The sequence below is a fragment of the Cryptotermes secundus genome, unplaced genomic scaffold, assembly GCF_002891405.2.
Source record: "Cryptotermes secundus unplaced genomic scaffold, Csec_1.0 scaffold298, whole genome shotgun sequence".
NCBI classification, from domain to species: domain Eukaryota; kingdom Metazoa; phylum Arthropoda; class Insecta; order Blattodea; family Kalotermitidae; genus Cryptotermes; species Cryptotermes secundus.
The window spans coordinates 1,663,783-1,689,750 of record NW_019741976.1 but is presented as its reverse complement, the minus strand read 5'-3'; the positions used below and the strand labels follow the sequence as shown (position 1 = coordinate 1,689,750).

At 43.2% G+C, this 25,968-nt stretch overlaps 1 protein-coding gene across 9 annotated transcripts in view; it reads right to left on the bottom strand.

Moving 5' to 3' along the window:
• The window catches only part of LOC111872852 (plexin-B), a 620,835-nt gene that overhangs the window by 311,584 nt on the left and 283,283 nt on the right, over positions 1-25,968 (bottom strand). For all 9 annotated transcript variants that reach the window (XM_023867057.2, XM_023867062.2, XM_023867060.2 and 6 more), the window contains exon 4: positions 25,139-25,267. In XM_023867057.2, the coding sequence (XP_023722825.1) occupies positions 25,139-25,267 (129 nt within the window). The remainder of the gene's footprint in view (positions 1-25,138; positions 25,268-25,968) is intronic.

Here is a 25,968-nt window from a genome sequence, read left to right as displayed (position 1 = left end):
TTAGCGGTGCGTGACTATTAGACGGGCTTCGAATTAGCTGATTAGATTTATTGTACTTATACACCCAACTCGTAACTATAATTAATTATAGCACTATCGCTGATCTACACCATTACAGTTCACCGTTACACACGTGCTAGTGTCCTCATTCTTCATTGGTCGTATCCTGGCAACGGATCTATAACAGTCTCACTGTCACTGCAGCACACATTAAGTCTTCTTTTTACAGCCTAATTCCATCCTCGCCACCACCATCATCATCATCATCATCATCTACTGTCGACTCCGGAACTCGACTCAATTCTAATTCTAGATGCCTGCGATCCTCGCTACATAGCCTCGGAGTGCCCCACCCACAGAAAACACCGCTTCCTCTATTGTTGCGGGTTGATTCACTGCTGCAGAGATGTGTTTACCGCACCGTTGCTAGCAACGAGCGCGGCGCTGACCACAGAAAACACCGCTCTTCTATTCTTGCGCAAGTTCGCTTCAGCGGGAATGTTTACCGAGCAGTTTCCTAGCAATGAACTATTCCGGCTTTCAGGCGTCATGTCACAATAACAACGGGTTGGTCTTCTTAGTGAGACAGAGACTGTGTTGTATTGGAAATGAACCAAGTTTTAAGTACTACTTAGATGAATTTCAAGATTAAAAAGGGTTAACATGAACATTAGAGAAATGGAGTGTGAAGGTGTGGACTGGATTTAACTGACCGCGGTAGCGCGTAATGGCTCGCTTTTGAGAAGACGGCAATGAACTTTCGGGTTCTATAAACATGTGTACTTTATCATCAGCTTTCCAAACAATACCCTGTGACGCGAATTAAATTTTTTCCAATTTCCACCCGCGAAAATATTTTCTTCCAGAACAAATATCAGTTTAGCATAACGCACAATACTGAGTACACACTACTAACACTGATACGCAAATCGCTGAACAGCAACATACCGCTGGAACTCCGTCGGTCAAGAAGCAACATCCGTATCAGCGTACACTCGTACCTCGGGGACTAATGCGTGTTACTGTACATGTTACTTCTGGAAACTTCAAATCGCTATAACTCTGTGGGCGAGGGTTGTCTCATACAACAATCAAAATGAATGAACTCTCTTCGCCTGCTCTGGCGCTGGGGCGGTGGGTTCGAATACCACTCAAGGCATCGATGTATGTGTTTATTCTACGTTTGTGCTGTCCTGTGTAGGTATCGGACCTGCGTCGGGATTTTACCCCGTCCAAGGGGTCCTACCGATTATCTGAGCTTAAGGAACTGACGTGAAACGAAGCGTTTCACGGATGCCCTCTGCAGAGGCCGATAGACACATGCGTTATCTGATGCAAGGTTTGAATGGATAAGGCACCCTTTAATTAATAGGGGCACTGTCAGTATTTTAACGATATTCGCTGTGGTATCAACATGTTTCACAAATCTAAAATCTCAGTGTCAACCTCTTATTCAACATGATTCCTCCTGACGTGAAGGTAGGGAAACCTCCTCACTGAAGAGAAGAACGGGACGTTGTGTGCGTTTCTTTTGGACTGGAAAATGGCTGTATGCTTACTGTGCCAATGCAAAAGCAAGCAGGCATACACACCTATTGGCAAAATCAACAAAAACGGATGATTTCAAATTCGGCCACATTGCCGTGCATTTTTAGGGTTTTCACGATTTTCTCCAGTACCTTACACCGAAAGTACGGACAGTATCTTCAAACAGGTCACATGCGCCTTCCTTCAGATCAAGATCTAGTTGTCTATCATCTTACCAATCTTCTTGACGCTATTTAACCTACGCAGGTTAGTGTCGTAATTCTTGGTCAATATAATTATAAAAATGTGGCCTACAGCCCCCAAGAAATTTCGAGACCTGTAACACAGTGGAAACGTTTCACTCTGAGTACTCTAATTAAAGGTAATACATTTGCCAGACACCAATATTGCACAGAATCAAACGTTTGCAGAAAAAGCTCCACATTATCAAAAGACCATATGAATTCTGAGGGGGATCGGATGTATCGTTAATGAACACATTAAAAAGCGACTGTCCTAAGTGTAACCTTGTAAAACTTTAGATCTAACAACATACAAAAACAATTCCAAAAATAAGAACAAACCTGGTCCACCGGTCAATTATCCGTGAAATCGACTTAACGTAAAAAGAACTGGGTGCAAAATCACTAAGCTCAGAGGAAGAAATTGAGATGAACAAAGCCGGAAGTACTACTGCAACAGAAATAAAGCGAATCAGTCTGTTTTTGAGAACTCACCGAATGCGCAACAGTATTAAGATTAACCAGACAGGTCTAGGTGGAACACCGTTTCCAGAAGCCATGCTGAGAAAGATTAAATCTCTGCTTAGAAAAAACAGTGCAAATTATCAATCAGTTTTAAAAATTAAAAGAAAAGGCAATGAAGCAGGTCTAACAGCTTGTCAACTTCGGCACTGGTGCCTTTCTAAAACAATGGGACAGCCACTGCGTTTCCACGAGAATTCCAATTTTATACCCGGGGTTCAAAAAAGAACTCCCAAGTTATCAACGGAATAAAATATGATAACATCCCTTAATTATAAAGGATGGAATTCCAAGAAACCAAACTCTCGGATGGTTAAGTCCTGCTTACTTCGGTGACAGAGACAGAAGCCGTGGGCAAAGAAACTGCAACAGACTGGGGACTGACAGGTACATAAGGAATATACAGGATGAATCGTATGGAACTGGCCCGATGAATTTGCTAATCATTCCGCAGGTGATGCATATAACCGCTCACAATTACGACATAATAATCCGTGGGCAGTGCTGAGTCGAATGGTGAGCGCATGATCCGGCAAGTGGCAGCCCTTATGCTGCAAGGTCAAGGACAATCCCGAAACGTGTCTGCAGTGCGCAGGCGACAGTCATGGAGTTCACTGTTGAACAGCGAGTGTTTCTAGTGCCTACTTGAAAATGGCGGACACTTTCTACACCTGCTCTGATCACGGCACACAATCCAAGATAAGATATGTGTAAATTACTTTAATATCTGTATGGTATATTTTATATTACAGCTCATTTCGTCGGGCCGGTTCTATACGAATCACCCTGTAGTTCCTACATGAGGTCACTTATTAGCTCTCGTTTTAAAATTTCAAACATATTTTTAAAACTGCTTAGGTTGTCATCAACCACTGCTGCTTATCCGACTTCACAGTTAACTGTAACAAGTTCACGACACTAAAGGGGTTGAATAACACACACTATACAGCTCTTAATATTCTTACAGTGACGGTAATAATAATGTTCTACTAGTTTACGCCTAATATTTTAAGATACTGGAGAACCAAAACGGAAACGTCGACTTTCTGGAATACGAAGAGGGAAAACTTGATTTAAAGCATCGGTATTATAATAATCATCAAATATGATACAATATGCCTATCTGTTAAAGTCATTTTCCTTAAAAGAAAATTAAAGATGAATAATTGCGACTGCAGTTGAATACAGGATCGAACACGTTTAGAATATCGCGGCTTGTGTCGTTGATCGATGAGCACCCTCACTGCACGGGACACTGAAACTCACTTAGCGTATTGAAAAATGAAACTGCGTACAGATAAATCCACTTGTGCGGCGATAAATCTCTCCTATCTGGACATGTAAACAGTGATGATAAACGGCCCACCAGAGAAAATACTACTTAAAGCTTGGTAATTATTTTCGCATTTACCGTTAACAGCTAGCTGAGCGTGTCGTATCTTATCGTTCACTGTATGCAACACAATAAATCTCGAAATATAGCATCTTTAATTAGAGAGGAAAGAAAAGAAAAGAACATAACAGAAGGGAAAACAGAAGAGGAGTGGATGTATAGAGAGATGAGGAATGTGTAGATACCATTTTCCGATATTTCTGCCCCTGTGCTTAATTAAATAATTAAGCACCAGGCCGACATGAAGACATACGGGGAAGTGGAGTTACAGCTTCGCCACTCTTTACCTCAGCACTAGATGAGGTAACGTCCGAGTACCAAACTTAATACGTGGGTAAAGTGACTGAAGTAAACCGTGCTGCAATCTGTTGGCCAAGACTGTAAACACAGCACGCGTTGCCCACGTCCTCGAACTTGAGAAGTCTGACATGCAGGTAGCAACCCCGCAACCAGAAGACCTCCGTAATGGAGGCAGATTAGTCTGGCTTGCCTTTCCTCCCATGATTAGGCCCACGTTCCTTTTCTTTGCTCTTGTTGTTGGACTCATACTGACGAAAATTAATTACTTGGAGCGGATGAAACTGTAGGATGCGGTTTTCGGGGCCGGGCCACCTAGCAAGCTGCGTATAGCTGGTGCCCGCTACGCTGCTAATATGCTGCCTGTTCTGTCGGCGGTCATGGGTGTGACTGATGTTCACTGCTCACAATATTATATGTGATGTTTCTCCTTCAGAGTTCGCAGTCAATAAGGAAACGTTACCTGAGCATCGTGTTCACCAACTGCAACTTCTAACGGGAAACAAAACTTTATAAAGATAGCGGTCTCCTTCATCAAGCACTGATTAAATAAACCCGCTGCGGTCGAAAAGGATATTAGTTTTAAGAATGAATCCCTCCAAACACTTTGGTGAGTATGATTTTGGTATGCTCTGACTGGGACGTCAGGTGTCAGGATTGGCAGATCTAACTATGAAATGAATTAACAAGTTGCACCTGCGAATTGTATTGTTATTGTTACTTTGCAGGTTCTAATAAACTAGAAAAAATACAAAACGCAGTTCGAAAATGTACCCTACAATCAATTTATTCCATCCATTTTCCTCGCAATTACATATCAGTTTTCACTTATTTAATTTAAATTTCAAAACCTTTTTTTCCAGTCAACATTTTGATGCTTTATTTCTTGTTTACGTTTTCCAGAATAAAATCAACTCCTGCTCTATTATGGAGACTTGATGGCTTCCGTGTTCCCGCTACGTCAGTAAAGTCTCAAGGCTCATTACCTCCGGGTTGTACACCCCATTTAGAACAGAGAACCAAAATTCTAGGCTGACCCGCGTAGAAACTTTTACCTCAATTGAGCACAGAGATAATTTTTTAACTTATTTAAAAAAAACGCCAAGATTTACACACGAACCACGACCGCTTCCTTGCAAATCTTTTCCTTTTTTACAGGTTATTTCGCGACGCCTTCAGGACTGAGAATGAGTTGGGATAACTGGTGAAAGATGAATTGGAAAGGATTGAAAAGAAACGGGTGCGGCCTAATGGAGGTACTATCCGAGCTGGAGGAACTGTGGAAAACATCAACCAATTACGGCGGGAAAGCCAATGTCCCGGCCGACGCCCTACAGAAAACACAAGGCTACAGCGTTTCTTCTAGACCAAATTTTCGGTGGTCAAATTCCTTCAAATCCATCAATCATCTCAGGTCCAACGTTACATTTGTATATGCGTGTGTGTGTGTGTGTGTGTGTTTGGCTTCTGCTCTTAACCAACTTTCATGGTTCAAGCATACAACAACAACCGCCACACACCAAGGCGGTGACAGACACACAATGAGGAGTGTTAGAAGTAAATGACATATTTACTTTTCAAAGGTGGAATGTATAAAGATTTATGAAACGGGATCCTCAAATACTGTGCTACCGAAAAATCAAACAAAGCTATGCAAATCATGCGCTCACGAAGCACATCCAATGATGACAGAGTAGTCTGAAGCTGTATGACACAGTCTACATATACATACTGCGACTGGTGACGTCAGAAGTCAGTTTTTATTGTACTCGTAGTCTCTTTGGTTTCTTCCGCTGCTATATTTAGCCGGACCACCGGGCACGCCTAGAAATGTGAAGACATCTGCGGTAACGCATTCTCCGTCACAAGTGCGACGGGTGGGTTCCGACCTAACGATATCTTCTTTGCTAGAATTTCATCTCTTAGAGAGTTACAAAGTTTTGTTAACACAGAACATTTTACAACGAAGGCCTGCTAGCTCCGCGCTCAACCCACTAGCTGGAGGGTATCCCTGAAAGATTTTCCATATCCAATGTTCGTGGTTACCACCACAACTACTGGTCGTCAAGGTATGTACTGTAGGGGGGGGGGGGGCGTTAGAGAGACCGAACAGAACTATACTGGAACAATGCTTAATATCTGTGCTCAAGCACCCCAACAGAAAACGAGTCTATATAGGACAAACGTTATGCGTTCTCGTACTGTGTTGTGTAATAAAAACCTCATTTACCTAGATTGTGCAAAATAAAAATGTACGCATGTTCGCATCTCGATTATTCAAAATTAGAACGCGTGCATATCCACAACAGGCGCATACGTCTCCATGCGCGTTCCGAATTTACTGTCGCTATATGCTTCATATGCCTGTATACTTGTCAGTTAAGTTCTACTGTTGCAACAGTTCATCCCAAAGTTTCAATAATTGGCAAGGAGCATGCTGCTGTGTACTCTGTGTTATCTGATTCAGTATTTAACCTTCATTTCCGAGTTTTAATTCCTTTCTTTACACTTTGTATTCCACGTTTTATCGCCTCCGTCTAATCATTCAACCTTTGCATTCCCTCTTCAATATTATATCTCCCTCCCTCCCTAGTCAATTTTGTTGCCTCTAAGTCCTTTTTCTACTCACACAGCCGACGCTTGTCAAGAAACCTGATCCCAACATCGGAACTGAATAAGCAGACCACCAAAATGAATCATTTAAAAGAGCGGGTTACCAAAACACTGAAAAAACAAAAAAAATCGGAAAAAAATAAAACCCTGCGGGTGCTTCCGCTTGACGTGCAGTTCGCCAAACTGAAATTGGGCGCCTACGATCTAGAAAAATAAAGTGTTGGTCTGCTTGATGGCGAGACTAGGGGGACAAGCGTTCGAAGGGCGGTATGGCGTATTTTCAGTTACACTTGACATAAATGTAGTCGAACTAATTACTTACTGTATTTCCCATTCGCCGAGTCGAATTTGGTGTCCGCGGAAGCAGAAAGCCCACCGATGTCGCTAGTGACATGGACAGATGAACGCGGCGTCGTTTTATCAAGTGTCTCCGGGGTGATCGATCCTCGGTCACAAATACGAACTCACTATTGGGTAACAAAGGGAGGCAAGAACACAGCAACTGAGCGCACTGCACTAGTCGTCCACCGCTCCGGTTAACCGAATGCTGTAAAGTGAAGAGAACGTAAGGTCGAGAGCGTTAGAATGTTTGGTCGTCACGCTGGAAGCGCTGTACATTTTCAAAACTGTTTGTATATAATAATAAGAATGTGGTCTAGGGGAATAGTGGGGGAGACTGTTGCGAACTGCTCGGTCTTTAGTCTGGTTCATATTACAAACATCGGACCTACGATTAGTATTGTGATGCATATATCCATCGCTGGGCAACGACTCGGTATACACGTTCTAGCGAACACACAATAGGAGCTGTGTTCTCTTTGGGCCATTCTACAGCACAGTGCTAGGTAACACAACAATTTTGACACAAGTGGTGCTTCCTATGTGGTCCGCGTCATGCCCAGAGCTGAATAATGGGCCAGTGAACATGCATTCTAACATGTGATGCGTGTTTTCTACGAAGTCCGACCCGAGTCTATATAACGATTCTGTCTGTAGCTAGGGGGATTACAGAAATGGATGTGGGAGTTCAGAAGGGTCAAGAGATTGGGAATACAACGGAGTACAGCAGAATGAGAATATAGCCACGTGAAATCAGTCGTTAAGACGAATTATAAGTCAGCCTGTGAAGACTTATAAGATTTAGTCAGAGTGAGACTGTTTTAATTCCGTTACCAGGATACGACTATTGAAGACTGAGAATCCTCGTGCGTGTTGAACGGCGAACTGTAAATTGTGTAAACCAGCGATAGCGCTGTATTGCTTGTAAGTACGAGTTGACTGTAAAAGGTGTTAATGAATCCAATCATCCAATCCAGAACACATTATTGGTCACGGGACCACAAAATACGTGGCAGTTGAATGTTACCTTCTTACAACAGAGACTATTAATAGCTTTATATACAGACATGGGATGTTCCTGTAGTCTGTTAGATGTATGTTACCCTGGAACGTCGATAAGCTTCCAACAGACCACATCCCACGAAGTGTAGTACTTCCGGAACTCGATACATCATTTCACCCAACATCGGCATTCCTAATTAATGGGCATTTCAACACTACAGAGTCCTCTGAAAAGACAATGAACTGTATAAACGGCTATTACGTTTACCTGCTACGTTGGTTGTTCCTATTAGGCCCATTTATCTTTCAAAAGGCCAACCATTCGCGCAGTGCGCAGGTGTATCACATGTTTTGCATTCCCCGCGTTTTAACACGAGCCTCTAGGAAATGTTTTGACACTTGTGCCCCTGGCGTTTTCACTGGATGCATGGTCCAGCAGAGCGGTAAAATGAATCGTCCCTTGCCGCACTTAAAGGCTAAACTGCTAGGTAGACTGCAGGCTAATCGGCGTTTCAAATAAGTATGCAAAATTAGGCAGGAAAAACATGGGGAGAAATAAGAAATCGACGAATGAAATCGGGAAAGGACGAAGACAAACAAAGCGGCGAGGGCAAGGAAACGGAAACAGGAAAGTAAAGACATAATATTGTCACGTATAAGGGGATTGCGTGACGTATAAAAACAGGTTCTGGACTGATTCACTGACACTTCTATTACAACTACAATCAATGACAACAGCTCACAAATATAGCTGCTTACGACTCGCGCCATTCCTTACTGGACTGCGAGCGTCTCCTCTTCTGCGTGACTGACTTGGTTCTGATTTACGTGTTGATCACTTCTTCAGCTTCCGCTGTCCGCAGGTTAGCCCTCCACAGCTGAACACTCAACTCTCTTGCGAACGACGAATGACGAATGCCGAATGCCGAAAGACGACTTACTCTCACGAATGAACTGAACTTTTTTATAACTTTGGGGCGAACACAATGTAAGTCGCCTTGTCTTACAGTTCCTCTGTTATTCTGTTGTGTTTATTCGTTGCCACGAGTACGTGCTTACCGAACCGTTGCCCAGCACTGGACTTCCGCGCCTTTTCGTTGCTATGGGAACGTGTGCTTGGCGAGCCGTTGGTTATAAATTGATTTCCTCTCCGGCTCCACTATTCCAACTTTCAGGCTTCATATCACAATATAAAAGAATAAAATGACAAATTGCTCTGACACTGTCACGAATGATGAGCAACACAGGATTTCATGAAGTGTAAAACTTTTATTTTAAAATAAGGTTTAAGATACATTTGAAACCAAATGATGCACCTTTTATTGTAAAAGCAGATAGCATCCTGACATTCACATTGTGGCCTCCTGAGTTATGTTGTCTGTTGTCTGTTAGGTCGGAACCAACACCAGTTCCCAGGACACAGACAGTACGCTCCTCCGAATTGTTGGTGTCCACCCATTATGCTAAGGCATTGTTACAGACGAGACGAGGCGAAACGTGTGTGTGTGTGTGTATCACCAGCACGGGGACCTCCAATCTTACTATCTCAACACTGCTAGAAGTCAGACACAGAATCAACCCACAAACAGGGGTCTTTTTAATTTTGTCATGTGTCTCCACTTAGTCACTTAGTGACAAAGCTGTTCTGCAGACACATCCAAATGAAAGTGAACCTGGGAAGAAGTTCAAGATTAGAAGTGGACAGTAAGTTACTTTACTGCTCAGTTTCTTTACACTGGTAACGAATCCCTGACTCAATGCGGACATCGTTTCTTACACTTGATAAAGGACAGGATAACAAAGAGCATGGCGGGCTCTATTCTGCAGAACGTTAGGAATACCGAGAGGGAACACAATGGAACATTACATGAATTTCTCCCTCTGAACTTCCAGCCCTTCCTCAGAAATGATCAATCACGTTCAAAACCTTCGAAACAGACGAGCAAATAACACATCTGGGAAGTAATACGAGGAAACAGAAGAACTGATTAAAACAAAACAAATTCCCTGAGCTAACTAATTTTACAAACCAGGGTTCTTCATGAGAAGCTAACAGTTCACAGAATTACTGGGTTTCTGGACTTTTTCCATCGTCCGGTATTCTAGAAAACAGAAAACACGACGTTTCGGAAACTGGATCTGTTACCGTTCTCAGGTGAGGGCGAGAACACATCTACTCAATTCGGTCCCTCAGAAAGCGTTAATCTCAGTCCCAATTTAGCAAACACTAGAGACTTCTATGCAAGCAGTGACGAAGCGGACGCCACTTAAGCTCGAAACGATCGAACCCGAGTCTAAAATAATGTTTTTGTGTATAATTATATCATCTTGATCCGATAACTGACTTCTGTACGTAAACATCTGCGGGTTACAGAACGTGCTATAAGCAGGGGAAGGGTCACGCGGTAGTGTAGTTGGTTGAGGCACTATGCTACAAGCTGGAAGGTCGCGAGTTCCAGTCGCGATGAAGTGCATTTTTTTAATTTACCTACTCCTTCCAGCTGCATTATGGCCCTGGGGTCGACTCAGGAATCTTCATGGGGGGTAAAAGACGGCCGGCTCGAAAGGCTAACAACCTTACCGCCATCTGTGAGCCGACTGTCTAAAGAAAATGTGGGAGCCTCGACGTCACACAACCCTATGTTCCTCCACGGCCTGTTACCAGGAGAGCTCTACCTTTTAATAAGCAGTGGAATAAAAGTAGCATACGTGTATGTTCACAGAAGGAGCGGCTTCATGTTTTCTTTCCCTGCCTCCAATATAAAACTGAAGGACTGCCCGGTATTCATGACAATCTGCACGAGACTCATGTTAGTGAATATAACACCGTCTCTCATGCCGGCAGGAGCATCGGATCTCATGATCGATGTTTCAGTCTCTTCAGAAGAATTACGTAGAACAGACACCGACCACAACCATCAACATTCTTCATTATATTGTAATCTCAACCTAATAACATGTACAACTAAAACAATGTCGTTAAATGCCCTACCAACCAATCAACCTTCAATAAAGACAGCCGCAAAATTTGTTACAACCGCTGACCAGTTTACGGCTTTCCTGCTCTCAGCAGTTCCTCGGCGTCATTCCCATGTGGGAAGCACTGCAGATAAATCTTGAAGGACAATACACACGATACATGAATTATGGCCATTTGCTTTGCAGCTGAAGTCCAAAATATAATTCTGAAAAAGAGAAAGCCTAAGAAGCTGATTTTGATAGCAATTCAATAAGAAATCCTTCTTGATAGACGAGCGAGTAAACCTGAAACTGATCAGAAAATCTATAGTTCACGTCATCCCCCCCTCCCCCATTGGCCAAAGCTCGCAGTTCTAAGATACAGTTCATGTGCTATAAAATGTGGTAGCCATCCACACATACATTTTTCATGGTACCAGAACAGCCCTATGTCCAAACAAGGGACAAAGGGGGAAGGGAGATACATTTTCTTTTCAGGACCTTGGGCTTGTTATATAAGCTGCAGTGACTTCAGCAATACGGTTGTTATACACAATACGGCAAAGAAAGTCACCGTCTAATATTGCATCTGAAGGGAACTCGTAAAACAAAATGAGATCCTGCCATTGCCACTGAAAGTGAGTGCCTTCACCTTGGTGTTTATATCGCTCCGAACACACACACAAACTGTAGATGTTTTTTATGATGCAGGATCATTTCCGCAATCAGTCTATACCAGGAAACAGCCCAGGGGACCTCCTTTACTCTGTGCACGATGTACAAAGGAATTCCTAGGTTCAAGAGGACGAAAACTTCATATAATTTTCGGAAAGCCTCTTCCGATTGTAGTCCTGTAATCTCACTGTTATAACTCGTTACAATTGATAACACAATTCCGTCCAGTGTGGCTGTTGAAGCTTTTACTACTTCACTTCTTATCACCCTAACATGTTTCGGTCCCTATAGACCATCATCAGAGGGAACATCAATACTTTTAGAAACTACTATTACATTTGGGTGTTTTGATTTTTAAAACATATATATATATACAATATTTGTAATATATACTTTATACAAAATCCAAACGCAGCTGTCCTTGATGCATTAAAGTTTTTTAAAAACTTTTGTTATTTAAGTTAAAATTCTTTAACCGAATAGGTTCGTGTCCCTTGTCCTTTCGTTTTTCTTGACGGGGTCGAACTTGTGCCGCCTGTCTTTCTTGGGAAGGTAGGTCTTGTTGTCGTCCTATTTTGTTCGTAGCGTGCTGTGTTGTGTTCGGAAATTGCCATCCTTGAGTAAAGGTTCGCCCACACAGAGCGCTACGTACGCTATGTTCGCTATACGAACAGAAAAATATCTCCCTTTATTGCCAATGTGACTGGCCACATAGACTTCCGTACGCTACGTTCCCTATGTTAGCTGCGTGGCAGAGTGTACACAGTGTATGTAGCGTACGTAGCGAACATAGCGTAGCGCTTCTGTGTGGCCGAACCTTAAACCACGTCCCTAACGCCCTCAGTTAGAAACAGCGTCGTCATAAGGATACGTAACGTCGAGTTACTTCAGAAGCTAAATGTATTTTGAAAGAAGTGGTGACCGCGGTTACACTAGTATACCTGATTACTTGCGCACGCTAGCTAATAACCTTGCATCCCACAGTCTTGAAGTGTTTCATGCTAACATTACGCACGTCTCTGCCTATATTCGTCATGCGGATAGAATACTGTAGCTAATTCCTGCATTAAATAAACATACTAATGGGGAAACAGTGTGTGTCACTCCGTCCTCCCTGAGTGAGACAAGCAAGTTAAGCTTCAACCAGAACTTACACTCCCGTAGTCTGTAGCTTAGTGGCAGGAAACCCGAGTTACTGTTGCAAGGGCAAGAGTCTTCTCCATAGCTGGCACCATCCATCTTAAGAGTAGCCAACCCTATTCAGAATCCCGACGCTGACAAATTGGAATGCTGGGGGCTACGAAGAGGAGGACTGGCTTGGGAAAAACATGAATTCCTCTTTTTTTTTCCGCCCGCTGAACTTGTTCTTTCAAGGGGGGGAAAAAACGTGCCATGGGTGTACAGTGAACTGGCAGCACTGCCAATACATTATCCAGAGCGAGCACCCTGGTCTTGTGATTGGACACTACAGAGCCTTAATCTCGAACCTTAAGTGAAACTGTTCCTACATTGAGTGTTTATCAGTAGACGTTCGGTGCGTTTTGAATTAAGATGTGTATTAAAATGCATTTACGACAATCCATTTTGACGGAACTGAAATGTCACTCGATGAAAGTAAAACAGTTCATTTTTTTTCATAGGATGTATGGGACAGCCTATAAGCTCGGCTACACCTCTTCATGAAAACAGAAAGATAAACAGCGTGTTGACAAAAGCTAGCCACTGAATCCTATCGTAAGCCCAATGAAACCAGTTCATACTCTCTTTTCCTATCCCTTTAAAATTCATGTTAATATTAATCTCCCATCTACGCCCAGGTTTTCCAAGTGGTCTTCCTCCCTTCCGATTTTCTTACCAAAACTTTATATTCATTTCTCTTTTCCCCCATGGGTGGTACATGCCCCATCCATCTTACTTGCTTGATTTGAGCATCCTAATAAAATCTGGTGCGAAAAGTACCCCCCCTTCCTATGTCAAAATATTTCACCAGCCCGTTCTCAGGCATCTATTTCTACTTTTGGAATGAGATACGTTTCACACACGAACAAAGCAACGGCTTAACATCTTCGTTCCCTATCTGAATTCCGGTAATAGAAAAAGGGAAGACGGGAGATTCTAAACTGGCATAACTTTATAATAATATGAGATTTGAAGTCGCTAGGGCCAGAACTGTATGTTCCACGAACATACCTGAAGATAGTACAATAATGTTTTATTTGGCGTCCCTGAGATGACGTACTGCCTGCTAATGTTGATATACTGTACTACGTCGTATGCTGTGCTGCACCCCCGTTCCTGATATTCTGCTGTTTTTAAACCAGACAACCCTACGATGCTTGCATGAGCCATGGGTTGGCCAGAATCAGCGATGTAATCTAAAGGTCAGCTGGCGACTGCTGAGTAAGCACTGAACGAAAAGCCCAGACAGACCCTTTCTTCCAGCTTTATTGAGAAGCTTGTGAATTCAACCGCGCAATCAGAGTAAAGGAGGGTGGGAAACCACAGTTTCCAAAATCATCGTGTACAGACGAGGGTGGTGAGTCAGTTCATTCAACGTTTTGTTACAGCGATCTGCTTTCTTTATAAACGGGTTTCTACCTTCCAACTATTCAACCACATTGACATTGACAAGAGGTTGGAGAAAAATGCATAATGAGGAGCTTCATAACTTGGTACTCTTCTCCAAGTATAATTAGAATGATCAAGTCAAGGAGGATGAGGTGGGCAGAGCACTAAGCACGAATGGGGGAGAAGAGGAATGCATATAGGATATTGGTGGGAAAGCCAGAAGGAAAGAGACCACGGGGAAGACCAAGGCGTAGGTGGGTGGACAATATTAGAATGAATCTTAGAGAGACAGGAAGACATATGTGGGGGGTTACGGTATAGCTCCACCATTCTTGACCTCGGCACTAAACGGAGGTGAGTGGTGAGTTTCACGAACCGGACGCTTTACCCCCGGGGAAAGAGACCCCAGAGCCGATCCAGACGCTGTTAAGATAAAAATCTTTATTCTGCCTGCATCCGCGCCGCGACCGTCCATTCCGTAGCCCGTCGCTATACCGACTGAGCTATCGTAATCAGGAAATATTTCTTCGTTATTATTATTATTATTATTTAAACTGCAAATGGGTTTTACCCGGGTGCAGTGGTATTACCATAAGACACAACACACAAATACCACATTTCACACAAAACTACACAAACAATAATGGTCACACTGCACACAATGAAAGCCGAACCTAATGCCGAGTTCAAGGAGCTAAACCTTCGCACACAAGGACAAATTTACCTTATGGTTCCTCAAGAAGTAGCACCCTTATCACTAGGTGCATGTACACAGGCAGAGAACGCCTGTGTGCGGTGAGTACCACGTTCCGACCGGTTTACCCCGGGTACAGAACTCCAATACTCAGTGGACTGGTGACGAGACAAGAGTCCATCTGCCCGTGTCTGCGGGCCCGCACACGATTTTCGGTCCCAGCAGTTATAAGAGAAACGTGTTCCTTTAGCAACCGGATAGTCAGGGCTATTCACTACGAGTGCCAAAACATGTGGACCTCATTTTAATATTCCTGCTTATCTCCTCGAGAGATTGCTGGGCGATTCCTTCTTCAGTAACACAGTGCGGAGTAAAATCCGTGGACGTAAGGTAACAGTAAACTAAGAAAATTACACTGACGAATTTCGGAATCTGTGCCCTTCACGCAATGTCAACTTTGTTATAACTAAGTCAAGGATGAGCTGACTAATTTTTGGAGCATGCGGCGTTAATTTTCAGCAGCACGGGTTATATGGAGCCATATATGTGTTCAAAGTATCCTGGATTGCTCAGTCGGTATAGCGACAGATTACGGGCTGGACGAGGGGTCGGAGTTCCAGTCCCGGTACGGTCAAGAATTTTCTCTCCTCCATGTCGTCCAGACTGGCTCTGGTACCCACCCAGCCTCCTTTCCCTCGGGGGGTAAAGCGACCGGGGCGTGAAGATGACCACTCACCTCCAACCAGTGCAGAGGTCAAAAAATGTGGATCTACACATCTACTTACCCACACGCCTTCATGGCGTAGTGCTGAATTACTTAAGCATAGGTACAACTTTGACCGCCTCTGTGGTCTAGTGGTCAGAGTTCCTGCCTACAGATCCAGAGGTCCGGGTTCGATTCCCGTCGCCACCAGATTTTCTGAGAAGTAGTCGATCTTGAACGGGGTCCACTCAGCCTTGTGAGTATAATTGAGGAGCTGTTTCAAGGAAATAACGGCTTCGGTCTAGAAAACCGAAATTAACGGCCGTGGGGATTCGTTGGGATGGCCATGCGACACCCTCTATCCGCTAAAGTTGGCACTAACATCGCCGACAAGCGGCGGTCACTCGGTTGGTATAGTTCGCTTGCGGACTACCTTATATGTATTCGCATTGCAAGACTTTAAATGACGACGGGTGCAGAAGAAAGCGGTCGTCAGAATTCCCACAGGGGGACTGAGCATAAACAGAAAAGGCTTCAGTTACCGCAGTTGCTGAGTCGAAATTCGAATCGGCGATTTCTAGAACATGAAACAGGACTGCTAATTATTCGATCGAGATTTCAATACGCTGAAATTTGCACGAGACGCAGAATTCTTGAAACGATATGAAATGCACGCAAAAGTTTAGTCGGGAAACCTCACGAGCCGAGATCGCTCACAGACATGTGGGTCGCAGGAAAATATTAAAATTCATTTTACAGAACTGGGACGTGCAAACGTAAATAGGATTAATCCGGCTCTGGAATGAGTGGAGTCGCAAGGGCTTGCGAACATTAGCACTAAACTTCGGATTCCGTAACTAGCGCAGAAATTCTCGGACAGAAGGAAACAAGTAGTAGTGAGGTTAGTAATACTTGCGAGGTGCGCCTGGGGAGGCATGCACCCCTGGTGGGAACACGTATAAACCAATAATGGAGCTGCACCTGCTGGAAAGGTGCACCCCAACCTGAATCCACACACTTCAGTAAGTCCGCCTATGTTTTTAAAGCAACGTAATTGCAGACGTGTAATTACGTGTAATTAAGCCACCAGGCCGTTAAGCCATTTACATTGTTATGCCAGGTACCAGCAGAGTTACTATAATTTAATTCTATCCTTGTCTCATAATTTGACATGGAGAAATTCGAGGAACCCGGCAAGATCAAACGAGGTACACACAAACGTTCAGAATTAAAAATATTCAATTTAAATAACAGAACAGAAAGGCAAAAAGAAAACACTGTTACGAACATATTTTAAGAATGACAACAGGTACACCCCACAAAGATGTTACATAACTACAAACGCGGAGGACACCGGAGCATCGGACGTCCCACAGCTGGACGGGAGGATGTACTTTCTTGAAGTCGACAAGAGGCCGATGTCCCCATACGCTCTCTTGAAGGCGGTGGAGGAGGTGGCGGAGTAGGTGGTGGAGGAGGAGGAAGTGGAAGTGGAGGAGGAGGCTCACTGAATATCCGTTTTCGTAAAAAAGGTTGAAAGAATAATTTGTCTTTTGCAGTGTTATAAGACAACAGAACTAGATATCGGAAACACTATAACCAAACGGAAACGGAGTTCTACAGCACACAGGGAACTGAGGTCGACAGCAAAATGTTTCCTGCGCAAATCCGATATGAACAGGTGCCAATGCGTTGGAATTTCATAACACTTTTTGCTAGAATGTTATAATTTCAAATGATATGTATGCTTACGTACATTATATTTTCAAGCATTTTTATTGATAAACCTCTTTAATACGCAGGCCTATTCGTTTTAACGCCATTATAAACTGCTCTATTGTCTTGGTTTCGGTACTCTCACACAAGTGACAACTATTCCTAGTGGGGTCACAACTTCCCGAGAGCCAGCCGATCTCATGAATCAATTCTCCATCACCGCTCCACTGTGTAGAATCAGACGCTCACAACCCGGTCGGGGCCTGCAGCATTCCATTATACTGCATTAACTGGAAAGCACTTCTAAGTTACTTAATCCTGACACTTCTTGTAGATTATCTTTTGCACCCCGTTATATGCGACCATCTACCGATCCCACAGCCAGGCAAACTGACTTAGCCCAACCCTCACTTGCATTAAGCTCAATTAACCGTATATGATGGCGTGTGCGTGTGATTGCATGCGTGTTCGAGTCCCAGCACTTGCCAGAAAAGACTGAGTAAAAACAATATAAAATAAAAATCACTAATTTCGGCCCTTCACGGTGATTGATTATCGATGTTAGTTATGTTCTTAGGTTGTTACACCGAGTATTGTGGGCAATTTTTTCCGAAGGCCCGGAGCTGTATGCTGCCCATCTTATTCTGCAATAAAGATGAAGGAAGAATGTACCTCAGAAACGTCGGCATCATCACCCATAGAAACAAAATGTAACAACTCAAGAAGGCCGCGCCATAGCTCAAGCGGTTAGTCGCTGGCTTCCCACCGCGGCGGCCTGGGTTCGATCCCGGGGTCTGGTCAAGTGGGATTTGTGGTGAATAAAGTGGTGCTGGGGCGGGTTTTCTCCGAGTACTTCGGTTTCCCTGCCAATCAGCATTCCACCAAATTCTCCGTCATAACAATCACCCGGGGCAGGCTACAATAGGCCAATCAGCGGCCGTCGTGCCGAGTGAACCCAGCTGGACTCCACCTCCCACTAAGCGAATCGGGCAAAAGAAATAGTAATTATGAAGCTCCTCATTGTGCAACTTTCTGCATTTTCCTGTCATTTCCAGTCTCTTAGCCGAATGTTTTATTCCTTGTCTGCTTTCACTTTGGGCTTATTCATTTAATTTCTAACGTTTTATTTTTCGGCTTCCGCTTTATGTAATTCCCAAAATTCTATCTGCTATTAATTTAATCGCGAATCTGACTCCGAAATGTTACTGTCACTCCCGAAACGTAACTGCCAATTTTTTATGTTAAGTTTCTTCATTATCACGGGTCTGCCTTGCTTTGCGGTGACGACACATGAATATATTAGTCAAGGTTAACGTTTTCAGGAATTAACTTGAATTACCGAAAATCTGTTGGATGACCCATACGTTATAAACTTTATCTCGAAATCCTACTATGCCACTATTATATACAGTATCTAAAAATTCGCTCAATTACTGCATTCATCATCCCGAATTTGGCAATAATACCGACGTAAACACTGTAACAGTTTAAGATCTAAAAGTCTGTAACGATGCTACATCAGTACAAATATTATGTTTTGGGGCATTATCCATCGTCCTGTCTTTATCTAAAAACAGAGTCGTGTTTATTTTTCAGAACATAACGTTTCGGAGACTGATTCTGTCTCCGTCCCTATCTTCGGAGACAGGGTCTAGCTCTATCGATTGGGCCCGAGTGCGTAGGTTTCACTAGAAGACTGAGACTGAATGCAGTCTCCGAAACGTTATGTTCTGAAAAATCAACAGTACGGTGCTTTTATATAAAGAGAGGACGTTGGATAATGTCAAAAAACATAATATTCGTACTGTAACACCTTACTAAAATTCCTCTTCCTTTGGAATTTTTGTGAAATCATGCGAACCTCGTGTGATGAGCGACTTGAATTTGCTGGGGTACTCTGCCCTGATAAATGGCTGAGAGGTCTGTGGATGACTTTGGCTAGCTCAAAATTAAACGTACGCAAAGTAAAGGTCTCACAAAGTACATTTTGACCATTACAGATGGGCTCCACTTTCTTCAGTCTCGGTTCTCGTCTGGAAAGTGGGGAGGGTGACTGATAAGTGCGATAATGGCGTTGGCCTTGGTTGGAGGGCCTTATACAAACATCACGAGTCCAAGTAAAACATCAACTACCATTAAGTCACGGACGGGCTGAAGATGACAGCACTAAAAATTACGTTACACGACGCAAAATACTTCCCACCTTCAGTGCTATTCAGTTCCGAAAGCTTGAAAGAGGGCTTCTAGAGAGATGACAGGTGTCTGTGTACGAGTCTGAAATATAAAGACCATATTCCGGACACTTTAAAACACTTTAAAATATTTAACGGAAAATAACAGTAATTACCTCTCTGCCAAGTCTGCAAACTTTAATGTAAACTTTAAAATGGGACGTGACATTAAACAAGAGTTGAAGCTCATAGCGTTAACATGTGCAGTACTTTATTGTATACAGGGATCTCGACATGCGTTACAGTTCATGTAGGGATTTTACATTAAAATAATAAAATATAAATATTGAACTACGACACTCACACGTTTTATTATTCGTGACTGACATGGGCTGTACTTATGATTATAAGATTAGCAGTTCAATTCTACAAGGACATTTATTATTGACTGAAATAACAGCAATTTAACAGTGAAAAACAAACTCTGGAGTTTATACAGCATATAAATGATGTAATGTGTATTCAAACCCCGCCTAATTTTTTACGAGATGTGAGCATGTATCATGCACCACGGGTGACCCTACTTGTTTATTCTAAGTTGTCCGTTTCCTGTATGGGGTAGTCTAGACCCCGAAATTCTGTGTGAATACAAAACAAGAGGTTCGCCCTATTGGGGAGAAACGTGCTTATGGGCACTTCCTGTAGGTGTTCTCTCCGCATAATTTAAAAAATTCTCTTAACTGGAGATCTCATCTAGAATTCCTATGATCATCCAGTATTCGGATGCAGATGGCAATCGATTATTTGAAGCTACTGAGACATGACTGAGGAAGACCATGAGAAGCTTCGGTCGAGATAATGGGTATATGAGCAGAGATTCAAAGGCTTAGAGTCCGAACAGAATTCTGCAGCATTATCGTAACAGTAATTTGCTCGGCAAACTGCAGCTCCCCGCCCGTCAGTCCGTCGCAAGGCCGCTACCTACACACAGGACAACACAAACATCTATGCCTTGAGTTTCATTCGAACCCACGATCCCAGTGTTCGAACGAGCGATGACAGTTCACGCCTTAGACCGCGCGGCCAGTGGAAACGGTACTCAAAAAAAAACTCGATGTCTTTCTTAGTTCCACTGCAGCAAAGGGACTCAAGTCACTTGCGTTTATGGCGGACCTCGGCGACCACGAACAGAACACAATATACTACAGTTGTTAAGTCAAAGCACCTAAACGGGAAATGATTTTTTCATAGCTCCGAACTAATACAAATAATTATAATCACAAAATGAACAAGAATGTGTGTCATATGGGAGCTTGTATTTAGCAGATCTGGAGCCTGGCTACCGGCAAGTCCTCGAAGAGTCCAGTAATCAGGCCAGCAGTTTCTGCCTCGTAAACCAACTCAGGTGTGCTCAGCTCTGTAGCGGTCCACTGTTCGATCCATTATGCAATTACACTTGTTAGCACCACAGATGTTTACTGCTCTGTGCCAGCAAACCATTATTGTTCTCATCGGAGTCCTCAGAGGCTTACCATCATCTCGGCAGACCCGTTCCAAATTAAGTCACGAGCCGTGTGGTGTACACATTACTAAAACATTAACACTGGAACTACCTGAGGTACGCTTCCTCCTGGCCGAACCGCACTCCATGCGTTTTCAATCAGCACAGCATACCTGGTAGAGGCGGCCTCTCACACAAAGCAGAACTCCTGTTTCGACAGCACGTTTGCTACTTCCGAACACATTGGTTTTCATATAGCGTCTGCTGGTATTACTATGGGATATCGCTTCAGACTGTCTCAGATTATGAGCCACTATACAGTTGTACTGAGAAATCAGTTTATATTGTTGAACTATGCATTATTATTTGTGATTCTGTTTTGCATTAAAACGGAAGTGGCGAGCAGATGCATTATTAACTTTACCTACATTATGAGCTATGGCCCTGGGGTTCACTCAGCCTCTAACAGAAATGAGTACCAGGAATTAAATAAATAATTTTCCTGGGGAGTAAAGAGCGGCCGGCCCGTAAGGCTGACAACCTTGCCGCCATCTTTGAGCCTACTGTCTAGATAATGTGGGACCCTCAACGTCTTTCAACCCTATGGGCCTTCACGGCCTGTTACAGGGATAGCTTTATTTTTTACTTTACCTACATTATGATATCCACATTTAACTTATTCTAAATTAAGACTTAAAAAGAGAAGCATATGATGTTAAATGCATGAAGGCAAAAAAAAATTTAAACAGAATGCCTCCTTTTTACTTTCATATCCATCGTTCCTAAAATTATGCCACAAACCGGCTCAGGATGGCATGGATACTCTCACTCGGTAATAACCGACTCGTTTACTGAAAGGAATGAAATTTTAAAGGAAAACAAAAAAAGTTAAATTAATGGTTGCTTATATTTTCTAAGTACCAATATTTCGGGGGCTGGGTGAACTACCGTGCCTCTTGCATGCTGTTTGATATTTAATTTTATTTCAGAATGTCACTTTTTAAGAGATTATCTTTTCCTCGTGACACGTGCCTTTTAAAACCGAAGCCAGTATCACCCACTTTATAAATAAAGCAAACAAAACAAACAAAAACTCTGTGATTTTAGTCCGCAAGCGAAGCATACCGACCGAGCGACCGCGGCTTGTCGGCGAAGTTAGTGCCAACTTTTGCTGATAGAGGGTGTCGCGTCGTCAGCGCAACGAATCCCCATTGCCGTTAATTTCGGTTTTCTCCGAAATAACGCAAACATATAAACAAAATATAGGCCTAATAATAAGGTAATCGCGTTTTATTTAATAATTAACAAACGATTTTCGCCTCGAAACCCATGCTTCTCTCGAAACTAATCCAATGTCATCCACTCTCACATGTCACAGCAGTCAGTGGCTCAAGCCTGTTTCAAAACTGGGATATTTCTTCGCCCTACGACCGTTATAAGAATGGTTCTTCGCCAGATCCAATTCGTTAATTACAATCGGCCACACACACAGCTCCCTACAAATGATCAATAACATTCCTTAACACGTGAAGGACAATCCCAAAATATCAATTCCATTTACTGTTATTCAACATGAAGGCAGGCCGGTTACATTTTTCATGCCTTTTTTTCCCCCGGCGATGTTGTTTGTGGCCGAACATCCTTTCCTGATGGGTCTCAGATCTATGCCACAGCACAGACTGCAGCTCTTAATACTATATAATACACCGTTCCCAACTGCCGTGCTTATGAAACGAAATGATTGATCACGCATTACTCGACTATTTGTTAAGTACATCAGTTAGCCTGCAGCTGATTACGAACGCCGGATATGGAATNGGGGGGGGGGGAAGCGTTCGTGACATTCAACTCGGAAGGCCTGAGGGTAACTACTTAACCATCCACCGGGGGAAAAAAAAAAGTTTCTTCGGACCGAACTGGAACTAGTTCTTTCTCAAATAGAAGTCACAAGCATTACCGCTAGGCCTACCTGCTTAGTTCCGTTAAGAGGAGCCGGCATTTCATGTATTAAGGCGATATTAAGCAGTATATATAAAGTTACCACATGAGTCCCACTTCGGCCTACTTTCACTACTTGCCTGCACAGCGCCGACACATGGGTGATGAACTGGAAGGGAGAGGTAGGGCCCAATCTAGGCATTACGCACCCCAGAATCTGCTTGGGGTGATTGAGGAGAACCATGGAAAACAATCCGGATAGCCGACGTCTCAGGTGACATTCGAACAGAGCACCTCCTGGGTACGAGTCTAGAACCTTACCGCTATGCCAACCTGTTATGCCCTCCACTTACGAAGCGATGCAACAAAGCCTTAAATGTCTTATGACATCACAGGAATTTCGGCTAATACACTACAAGAGATTATGCAGATGTTTTCCACGTGAAAAATGTTATGCCCTTAAGGGCCTACGGGGTCATTTTATTTAAAACACATAAAGTGTCCTTTCTTGTGCCTGTAAGCCAAAAGTTCCACCTCTACCACATCACAAAGGGTGTGTGGCGCACACAAGCTGAACAGAGGAGAATGACAAAGGAGAATAGATGAACTCTTGGACTAGAAGCAATGTTGCATGAAAGATAAAAACGAACTCCACTGACAGTACTGGCTGCAGGAACTCTCGGAGAGAAGTTTCGCATGAATTATAGCGCGTTTATTGAAAGTCACTGTCCCAAGGATATTTCTTTAATATTCGCCTTGCAATTTATCAAGAAATCAAGCCTGAAGTCCTCTCTACATGATTCAGACAGTAAGAGCCACGAATTACATGTTTCAGCCCGGAGGAATATAAACCTTTTAGATATTATCACGTGTATTAGTGACTCTAGAAGGGGTCTGGATTGGATAATAGATTTATTGACCACTTACAGGTCGTAACTACAAATAACTGTAACAATATTACTGATATGCACACTACAAATCATTCAACACTAACCCTTCTCAGTCTATTTCCACTAGTCTTTCTTGGTAACAGCTCCCCACAATGGCTACTCCTCTGCCGTGTCTTCACTAGACGTTTCCTAGCAACGACTCTTAACAATGGACATTGTTCAGCTTCCGTTGTCCGCTGATTAACACTCCACAACTGAACCCTCAACTCATCTCAGCTCAGCTCAACTGCTTGTAGCCAAGTCAAAGTCACATTGCGACTCACGGTCAATCAATCTGTCTTGGTGTCGAGCCCCAGCTGGGTTTCATGACCAGATATTTTTTCTCTTTTTTTCCTTATATGAAAGTTACTGTCCTGTACATTTGGGGCGCCCTCTCTGACGAAAGTCGGGTCTGTCAATTGTCAGTCATAGTCCGTATTAGTAAGTCCACTGTCAGTATTTACATATACTTAAAATGTAATCTTAATTCCTATTTCTATGTACAATACAAGGCCTCTGTCAATCCAGGCTCAGTATAGCAGATTATGCCCTATTTCTAGTAGTATTCGCTACCACGGCAGTCTAGTCACTTGAACGGCCGTATGCCTGACCGGCGCCAGGTTTAAGCCTCTTATACTTTGTGTCGGGCTTCGCCTTATTCGCTGTCGCGAACATTCTCATTATCATGATTTTGTATGACTTCTGCTTGTTGTCTGCATACTTTTGTTATACAGTCATATACGTACAGGATTATGAACGCCATGTGCAAATCACGGACCGGTGTCGGCCTTGAAAAATTATCAATGGTGCGCAAAACCTTGTTCTGGAGACCCTGCAATTTCAATAGATGGGTGTCTGCCGCAAACTCCCAGGCGGGACTAGCATAAGTCATTACGGATCTAATGAGAGCGTCACTGTTTTGAAGATAACTCCTGGGCACGGACCCAATGAAAATACTGTCTTCTGTTGCCAAGAATGCGTGTTTACAGCTCCGTCGCCTAGCAATGGATATATGTGAACCATACAGAAGACGCCTCTTACGACACTGGTTCTACTGTTCCATTCGCGTATTTGGGGCGTTGCCTAGAAATGGGCCTACATGTCACAGTATTCAACTTCTGCCATGGTTTATGAATGGTTCTTCTGAGGTCCCGTTCGTCATTCTTACCGCTTAGCGCGTTCGCATGGACCACAACCCAATCCCCGCCCCTAGTATAACTGTCTATCACTTAGTTTAGGACTCTTATTATGTTTAAAGGCAAAGGGTAAAATGTGAGAGAAAATCTGTTTTGTTCTTACTGCAAATGTTAGCCCAAAATTAATTTGAAATATCTTCCAAAAAATTCCTACCTTTGCCGTTGAAAGGACGTAGAGGAATTCTCCACCAGGTGCGACAGTCGTGTCTGGTAATATGGCGCGACCTGGATCAACTGTAACATCCTCGTACTCGGCGCCCACAAGTGCACTGGACAATAACACCTGAAACAAAGAAAGGAAAAGATTGTAGTTACGTGGTAATACACGGCTGCGTGCCGAGCTGCAGACGTCAGTCTGTTTTCTTTTAATTCTGTGACGCGGCACTGGACGAAAGCTGAATCAATTGCATTATACAGTTCACAATTTCACAGACCGGATTACCATTCAGAAACAACGCTGTGGGCTGGCGTTTGGAAGGCATATCTCATGTCTCGCTGTATGACTTCAGAAATGCTGTCTCTCGTCTTGTTCTTAATAACTACGGATCTAACAGAAATTCCTAGATTCTTGGTTGGTTTTCAGTGAGCGAACGTCCTTAAAACATGAAATACCGCAGGGCTGATGATGAACCCCGTCTTCTTCTTAGATCTAAGGTGGTCACGGCAGTGACGATGAGGTGTGTCACCTTCTACGATATGATGCCGTGTAGTGTGATAGAAATTTATCGACGTTTCGGAGGAACATCCTATCTCTTCTTATCAGCGTCAAAGAGAGTGCTAAGACAGCAACAACGAAGCAGAGAACAGAATGAGTACTGTTTCCATTTTCAGAGTTGAAAGGCACACCAAGCAAGCAGCAAACGTTGTGTCTGGTGCTTGCTTCACCTAATCTTCAATCCTGAAGATAGAAGTAGTATGTCCCGTACATACAGTTGTATTTTCTACTTTGAAAGTGCAATACGTTGATTAAAAAAAATAAATACT